Raw genomic sequence first — 8783 nt, forward strand, 5'->3', positions numbered from 1 at the left:
TGCGGGGCTGCGGTGGGACCGGGCCCCGCGCGGCGGCGGTGGCGGCGGCGCCGGCGGGACGGGCCCCGCTCCTCGCGATCCCCCGGCCTCCGCCCCGCCGCCGGTGCCTGCCGGGGCCCCTCTCACGCTCCTCTCGTTCCAGGTGCGGGCTCCGAGGCTGCCGCGCCGGTGCCGGCCGCAGCGCAGGTGAGCGGGGCCGGGGCTGGGCGCGGGGCAGAGGCTGGGCGCGGGGCCGGCGCTGCATCAGTGTGTGCCCGCAGGTCCCCGAGCTGTCCCGCGAGGAGAAGCTGCAGCTGCGGAAGGAGAAGAAGCAGCAGAAGAAGAAAAAGAGGAGCGAGAAGGGGCCGGCGGCGGAGCCCCCCGAGCAGGGAGCAGCGCCCGAGCCCGGGCAGCCCCGCGGTGAGCGCCCTCCTCCCCCCGCGGCCCCGGGAGACCCCCGCGGGGCCAGCCCTGTGGGAAACCCCGAGCGGCGTCCTGTGGGCACCCCGAGCTGGAACAGGCCCAAGCCGGGAGCATTCCCAGGCAGGGGAGGCCACAGTGGAACTGCCAGCGTGCCCCACCTCGCTGCGTGCTGGAGTTCCCCTTGCTTGCTCCTAGCAGGAATGTCTGCATTCTTGCAGGGTTGGAGTTACAGAGAGGCCAGTTGCCTTCTCGCCTGGAAATAGGGCTGGCTTGATGGTCCCCGTGTCGTTGTACAGGGGTGGGGAGGTGCTGGAGAACACGGGGCTTAGTCCTCCCCACACCCCTCCAAACACAGGCCCTTGCGCAGAGGAGGGTCTCCCCAGCACGGGCTGCCCCACGTGCGGGGCCGTATCTCCTGGTGACAGAGGCTGGGCACAGACTTCCCCCTTCTGTCTCCTGCAGTCACTCCTCACCCCTCATCTTCGCCAACCTTGGCCGATGGCTCCAACGACAGTGAGAAGCCCATGGGGGGCAAGAGCAAAGCAGAGCTGCGAGCAGAGCGCCGGGCCAAGCAGGAGGCTGAGCGGGCCCAGAAGCAGGCCAAGAAGGCAGAACTGGGCCAAGCAGCCACACCAGCCAAGCCCAGGCTGACCCCCACTGAGCCCCCAACCGGTAAAGATGTCACCCCTGGGGTGCAGGGGGCAGGTGTGTGAGCAGGGAGGGAGTGGGCTGGGGTCCTGCAGGGTGTGCCTGTCTGATCCTTGCACCATTCCCATTGTTCCTTTCCTTGGTACCCCTCATTTCCTGAGCATTGGGGCAGCATGGCTGAGCTGGGGGTGCACCAGCGTGGTACTGCTTCACACACCCCCTCTTCATCGTTCTCACAGTGGTGAAGCGGCTGCCAGAGCACGTGCAGGTGGATGACCCTGCTGCCCTGAGGAAACTAGCCAAGAAGCTGGAGCGTCAGCAGGTAGGAGGAGGGCTGGATAACAGGCTGTATGCTACAGGGCAGTCGTGCTGCAGGTTTATGTGGTTAGGCTTATGCATAGTGGGGAGTAGGGCTTGGTCTCTGCTGGGCAGAGGAAACCTCTGGTGTGCCCCCAGTAAGCACTGGGTGTGATCGGTGGTTCTGGAGTGAGCAGGGCTCTATGGCAGCCTTGAACAAGTAAGTCGTCATCAGCGCTGTTTGACAACAGGTACCTCTGAGGCAGGACTATGGCACCAAGGTCAACCTGTTTTCCCATTTGCACCAGTACAGCCGGAAGAAGCCACTGACACAGCAAATGAGGTATGTGGCCTCCCCAGCCCAGGCCTCTGGCAAGCACTTGTCTCTGCTTCATCCGGCTTGTCTGCAAAATGGCCCTAGTGAAGGGGTGTCTTTGTTCTGCATGTGGGATGGGCTTCACGGGGTGGATGGGGGCGGCCCCTTCACCTGCTGTGAGGAGTGGCAGCAGGGGCAGCTGGTGTCCTGCCCGTGAGAGGAAGAGCGCTGTCCTCAGGGAGTGCGGGGCAGGTGGAACAAGGGCAGTGGGGTTGGCCTGATGTCTCAGGTCACAGAGCAAGCAGGGCTGGGCTGACAGATCTCTTCTTGGGGCGGCCTTTGGATTGCCTGGGGAGGGGTCTGGCTATGGGTTAGCCTTTCCTGGGCTGTAGAGTACCAGAGCTGACAGTTCTCACCTTTGTCCCTGCAGCATCCCCTCCACCGTAATTCACCCAGCTGTGGTGCGTCTTGGCCTCCAGTACTCCCAGGGTATCATCAATGGTTCCAATGCCCGTTGCATTGCCCTGCTAGAAGTCTTCAAACAGGTATGTCAGAGCCCCATGCCCACCAGGCTGCAGGCGCATTGCACCAGGTGCAGGCATTTCTTCCTGTTTCCCAGCTGTTGGGGCTATGAATGTGCTCAGTCCTCTTCAGACCTCTTCCTTTTGGCCTGGGGCTTCCATGCTGCCAGGCTCCTGTTCTGGTGCTGCAGCTGTTGCAGATTTGAGTTCCTGGAGCATCCTTTGCTCCCCCCATAAAAGTGTGCCAAGCTGCGCACTTGTGTACGCACTTGTGCCTGGTCTGCAGCCTCCTCGCAGAGGGTGGGCACATGCAGTGCCTGACCAGAAGGGGCAGGTACGCTGAACTCACATTCTTTCTTATTGTTTCAGCTGATCCGGGATTACTCCACTCCCCCTAACGAGGAGCTGTCACGGGACCTGGTGGCCAAGCTAAAGCCACACATCAGGTGAGCGGTCTCGGTGCCAGGGCAGAGGGACCAAAGCTCCCCTGAGTGTGGTCCATCGGCCGTCTCTCCGGGTTGCTGTTCTACCCAAGCTTTGGCTGGCTTTCCTGGGGCTCTGGTTCTGCCTCTCTGGCTGCCATCCCCAGCCCAGTTGTATCCTCCCTCTCACCATCATTGTCTTCCAGGCTACCCCAAAGCTAAGTACATTTCCTCTCTTGCAGCCTGGAAGGCCAACTATGTCCTGGGCTGCATTAAAAAAGGGGTGGCCAGCAGGGAGAGGGAGGTGAATGTCCCGCTCCACTCTGTTGTTTTGAGACCCCACCTGGAATACTGCATGTAGGCCTGGGGCCCCCAGCACAGGAAGTATGTGGAGCTCTTTGAACAGGTCCAGAGGAGAGCCAGTAAGACGATCAGAGGGCCGGAGCACTTCTCCTACACAGAAAGGTTGAGGGAACTGGGCTTGTTTAGCTTGGAGAAGAGAAGGCTCTAGGGAGACCTCATTGCGGCCTTCCAGTACTTGAAGGGAGCATATAAACAGGAGGAGGAATGCCTGTTTACATGTGTTGGTAGTGATAGGATAAGGGGATTGGTTTTAAACTAAGGCGGAAAATTTGGGTTGGAAATTAGGAGAAAGTTTTTAACTCAGAGGGTGGTGAGGCACTGGAATAGGTTTCCCACAGACGCTGTGGATGCCCCATCCCCGGAGGCATTCAAGGCCAGGCTGGATGTGGCTCTGGGCAGCCTGCTCTAGTGGTTGGCAACCCTGCCTGGAGCAGGGGGGTTGAAAGTAGATGATCTTTAAGGTCCTTTTCAACCCAGGCTATTCTATGATTCTCTCTACAGCTTCCTGAACCAATGCCGGCCCCTCTCAGTCAGCATGGGCAATGCCATTAAGTTCCTCAAAAAGGAGATTTCGTGCCTACCTGACACCCTGAGAGAGGAGGAGGTGAGTGACCACACATAAGCAGCAGGCTCTGGCCCTCTGGCTCTAAGCCCAGGGTGGAGGCACAGCCCTGGCGCAGTTCAAGCAGAGGGAGGTGACAGGATGCAGACAGAGAGCAGTGCTGCAGAGAATCCAGAAGGCTAGTGGCCATGAGCTTCACCAGCCACAGCCTGAGAAGGGACTGCAGCCAGACCCTCTGCCTGCAAGCACAGTCCAGCAGGTTGCAAAGGGGCTGGGGTGCACCACAGCAAACACCAAACATCTGTAGGCTGGTGGGACTGGAGCCCGTCAGGACCAGGGTTGTAAAATGGGAAGCTGCAGCAGGAGAACCGTGTGGTCACAATGAGCACATCGCTCCACCACAGGCCTGGCTGGCAACCAGCATTGCACCTATTGCAACAAGGAATGACTCTTGGAGGGCTGAAGGACTCAGACTGGTCCAGCTGGCACTGTGCACCACAGGGAGGCCACAAAGGCCACAGCACCTGGGCACCATGGGCTGTCCTTGCCCACCAGCACAGTCTGAACATTGTTTGGCAGCATCAGTAATGTCACAGTTGAAGAAGAAAGTGTTTTTCAATGCTCAGCTCCATCCTGTGCAAAAGGCTCTGCAGGAACCTCTTGGCTGTGGAGCAGGGACAGGGTGGTGGCTGTACATCAGGAGCTGTCCACCTATGTGACATGCTGAGAGAAGTCAGGCTGGTGAGATCTGGGCAGTAAAATCTCCGTGGGGTGGATGACCAGAGTGACTGACCTGGGAGATGCAGGGGAAGCAATGAGCACGGCTGGGGAGGTCCTGATGGTGGCTGGAAGTTGCAGTGAGGTATTGTGGTGTGCTGGTAGGCTAGCACTGGAACAGGAGCAGAGCCATTACTGCAGGGGAAGGTGCTGTTCAGCAAACAGGCTGTCTGGGAGCAGGATGGGGCTCTCCACTTGCAGGCAGTGCGGAGCCCACTGTCCTCCCAGGTGGCAAAGGGCAGTCGAGTGGCTGCAGCGTGGCAAGGCCATGCTGTATGTGATGGTACTGTCTCCCCAGGCAAAGGAGAAGCTGCAGAGTACTATCGACAACTATCTGCGAGAGAAAATTGTTTTGGCAGCTGAAGCCATTTCAAAATCTGCCTTTGAGAAGATAAATGACCACGATGTCATCCTGGTGTATGGATGGTAAGGAGGGGCAGCCAGGCCATGAGGTGGAAGATAGAGACAGAACAGTTGAATGAACATAGGAAGCTCTTGCAAAAGCAATTTTTCAGTGGTGGGAGAATTTCAGCATTGTCCAAGAGGTAGGGAGGGTGTGTGGTTCTAGGTCCTCTTTTGCTGAAGGGGAAAATAGAGGCAGCATCAAGAAATAAGCAGAGATTGGGTAGTCAAGGGGTGTTGGTCAGAACTCAGCTGTGGTGGGGAGCACACACAAGGGAGAAGTTTATGACCAGTGGGATAGAACAGAGGAAACGTGACGGTGTTGGGTTGAAGCAGAGCACGGCCCTGGGATCAGCCCTTGCTAACTGAATGAGAGAATATGGCTGAGTGCTCTGCGTTTTCCAAAGCACTAGCTGGGACTCTTGTCCCATCCTGGTAAATGGGCAGGTTGATGAGGTGGCGTCACGAGGCAGTGACAAAGCACTTGGGGGCAAACACCAGACCACACCAGCAGAGCTCAGTGGGCAGTGTTGGCTTGTGTGGCTGCGAGCAGGCATCCCGAAGGGCCCCGCTGGGGAGGGTGCTCTCCTGACCTTGTTCTGACTTCCCTGTGTGCTGGGACAGGCCAGGTGCTGGGAGGGATGGATCTCTCAGACTCGTTAGAGGGACAAAGAGGAAGGTCTGATCACAGAGCCTAATCCCAGTCTGTACTGATGAACATAGCTGTGCAAATGTATAAGAACTCAGCTTGTGAATGCTCAAGTCTGTGCTGCTTTCTGTTTTGAGCAAACCAAACTCCCAGATCTCCAGACCTGTAGCACTGTAGCAGCGGACAACACTTGAACTGGCAGCAGGCCTAGAACAATTGCCATCAGCAAAGCCTATACTGAGGGCTCGTTAATGAGCCTTTGCTGTTCTTTTCAGGGCTTAGCACTGTCCTCTGCTTGCATATGTCTGGAGTGAAACGTTTCAAGAAGCCCAGATTAGCCATTTCTTAAATACAGAGCATTTGCAGAGCAGCCTTGGCCGTTTACTGGTGCTTTAAACAGACTGCAGCAAAGTCATGTGTCGGGAAGCAGAAACAAGGAAGCTTGTTCCTCCTTAGAGGGAGCATGTCCTGGAAAGTAAACGTGGAAAAGGGAACTAGATGCTGCTGTTGCAGAAGAGTCTGTGCGTGCTTCCTGTGTGACTGGCAGAGGAAGGAGCAGAGGCAGGCGCCACTGCAGGCCTGGTGCACGATGAGAAGGAAATCTGGAGAGGGTTTGGAGGGGGAGCCCTTTGTTGTGGTTGTGAACAAGGGGAGGTCAGCACTGCTTCCAAAGAGTGCCGAGACATGGCTTTTCCCAGGGGGTGATATTCTGTGTGAAGACAGGGAAGGGGCCCTAGGAGTGTAGTGAGGTGGTGCCTGGAAGGATGGCACTGATAATGGTGAGGGCAGGCTTCAACCCTTCCCGGACTTACCTCTAGGCAATGCCAGCCCACCAGGTACTTGCTGGGAGTCCAACTCCTGCCCCAGGTAACACAGACACGTCCTGGGATTCCTTTGGGCAGGATGTGCCTGGGGACCTGGCTGGCAGTACCCACTCTGCTACAGCCAGCCCTGGGAGTCAGCCACGTTTAGGTGAACTCCTGCCCAGCTGGCACCTGGTGGGTACCACACTGCAGCCAGTGCCAGGGGACATCTCGGGCCTCTGGGCTGCATTTTGGGGCAATGCCATCAGGAAGCAACCTCGACGTGGGTGGGCTGGGGCAGCCACGTGGGTCGGGGAAAGCTCTGCCTGCTCTGAGCAGCCCCTTGACCAGTGTCTGCCAGCTCGTCCCTGGTGAACCGCACGCTGTGTGATGCCCACATGCAGAAGGGCCGGGCTTTCCGTGTGATCGTGGTGGACAGCCGGCCGCGGCTGGAGGGCCGGGAGACACTACGCCGGCTGGTGCGCAAGGGCATTCACTGCACCTATGTGATGATCAACGCCATTTCCTATGTGCTCCCTGAGGTGAGGAGTGAAACGGGGCTATGCTGAGGGTGGGGGCAGGCCAGGGCATGATAGCATGATAGAAGCATGATAGAAGAAGCTGACACGTCTGTGCTTCTCCAACAGGTGTCCAAAGTGCTTCTAGGAGCCCATGCGCTGCTGGCCAACGGCTCAGTCATGTCCCGGGTGGGGACATCCCAGATAGCGCTGGTCTCCAAGGCTTACAATGTGCCCGTGCTGGTGTGCTGTGAGACCTACAAGTTCTGTGAACGGGTGCAGACAGACTCCTTTGTCTCCAACGAGCTGGGTATGGTTTCCATCCCCTTCCTGCCTGGGATCACTTCCCTCCTCCTGCTGCTGGCTAGTACAGGACACGCTGAACTGTCTTGTCATTCCTCTTCCTGAATGAGGGGGACCCCGGCCTGGGAGGGGCAGCTGGGGGGGGGATGGGAGCAGCAGCACACTCCCTCTGCTGATCCAAAAGCTTCTCTCCCTGCAGATGACCCCGATGACCTGATCGTTCTCCGCAAGGGACAGGCCCAGCTGGGCGGCTGGTCAGAGAACAAGTCCTTGCGCCTCCTCAACCTGGTCTATGACGTGACACCACCTGACCTGGTGGATCTGGTCATCACAGACCTGGGCATGATCCCCTGCACCTCGGTGCCTGTTGTCCTGCGCGTCAAGAACGTGGATCAGCAGTAGGGGCGGCAGCACGGACCCTAATAAAGCAGGCCCCGTGTTAACACTGCGTCTGACTTGTGTAATACAGCAGAAGCCCCATGGCCCCACGTCATCCCAGGTTCGGCGCTGCACTGTCCTTGGGCATGCAGTACTTCTGCCCAGCTCTGCCCTGCCCCTCTCCTCCTCCCGCGCCAGGCTGCAGCAGGGAAGGACCCTCCCCATCCCGGTTGTCCGATAAAAGGTTCAGGTTTGTCACCAAGCGTGCAGTGAGCCGATCCACGCGCGAGGTCAAGATGCTGCTTATTTTGGAACTGCACGAGCCCAGGTACCGGGTGCTTTCCCACAGAGCCGGCACACCTAAGGATTTTCCGTGCCGCTCTTTATACAATCCCTTATCGGTACCTTTACGTGTTTGTACCATCCCCTAGCCTCCGATCGCTTACATTAATAGCATCCTGCTGACATGACGGTCATTCTGTGCGGCCTCAGAGAGGAAGGGGGTCTCCCAGCCTAGGGGTGTGATTATTGGGGTGAGACTAGTTCACGGACAGCTGACTTTAGAAAACTCCTAACCTTTGGTTTTCAGCCCACTGTTCACACTGTGTTGATCTGTGGCATGTTCAAGGGAACACCTGGACGTTTCCCTCAAGAATGTCAACAGAACGGTCTTCCCCCTCAGCAGTTCCCCGGTTAATCATCCCTTAGACGTCTCCAAGGCCTGGGTCACCCTGCCCTGTCCTCAGAGAACGAGCTTTATCCCTTTGGCACAAAACCAGACTTAACTGTACGCCGGTATCACCCCGGGCCCCTCTTCTTGGACCCGTGGGAAGGGGTGCCGCAAGGGTGATGGCCCCTGGCCCGGGCTCCTCCGGCTGCAGGTCCGGCCGCTGGTTGAGCCAGGCCTGTGCGGGGAAGCCGGGCACCTCTGGCTCCTGCAACGTGCCGGGGCTGCTCCCCCCGACGAGCTGCTCCCGCCAGAGGGACCCAGCGCAGGGCCCGGCCCGAGCGGAGGTGGGGGGCTCTGGCACGGGGAGCGGGGTGTCCTCCCGGTTCTGCGCCTCACTCCCGTGCGGTACGGGCGGTGTCCATCGCGGCATCCGGCAGCGACCGCGGTGTGCAGGACGCGCTTCGCCGGGAGCCGAGAACACGCGGGGCTCGCCAGGGGGCCGGGCAGGGCCCTCTGCATGGGACGGGGCTGGGGGCCGGCGGCGCCCTGAGGGGGTGTCCCGGCTTCGGCCGGGCCTGCAGGACACGGCCCGGGGCAACCGGGGCGCAGGCTGCTCCCGGGCCCGGCACCGCAACCGTAGCACCAGGATCCGGCGGGCCCCAGGAACACGGGGGCAGGGCCGCGGGGAGCTGGGCGGGGCGGGGCCTGGCGGATTGGGGGCGTGCCCATGCAGATCAACAGGAGCGCGCGGC

At 59.3% G+C, this 8783-nt stretch overlaps 1 protein-coding gene across 1 annotated transcript; it reads left to right on the forward strand.

Moving 5' to 3' along the window:
• Positions 1 to 15: 15 nt before the first annotated feature.
• Positions 16 to 7426, forward strand: EIF2B4 (eukaryotic translation initiation factor 2B subunit delta; the record flags this gene model as incomplete). Its single annotated transcript, XM_035314186.1, has 12 exons — positions 16 to 186; positions 261 to 399; positions 865 to 1074; positions 1290 to 1372; positions 1599 to 1690; positions 2094 to 2208; positions 2554 to 2630; positions 3471 to 3573; positions 4607 to 4734; positions 6524 to 6704; positions 6810 to 6990; positions 7183 to 7426. Coding segments are annotated over 12 exons (1683 nt in total), but the record flags the coding sequence as incomplete, so codon positions are not given.
• Positions 7427 to 8783: the final 1357 nt, after the last annotated feature.

The sequence above is a fragment of the Oxyura jamaicensis genome, unplaced genomic scaffold, assembly GCF_011077185.1.
Source record: "Oxyura jamaicensis isolate SHBP4307 breed ruddy duck unplaced genomic scaffold, BPBGC_Ojam_1.0 oxyUn_random_OJ71287, whole genome shotgun sequence".
Classification (NCBI taxonomy): Eukaryota; Metazoa; Chordata; class Aves; order Anseriformes; family Anatidae; genus Oxyura; species Oxyura jamaicensis.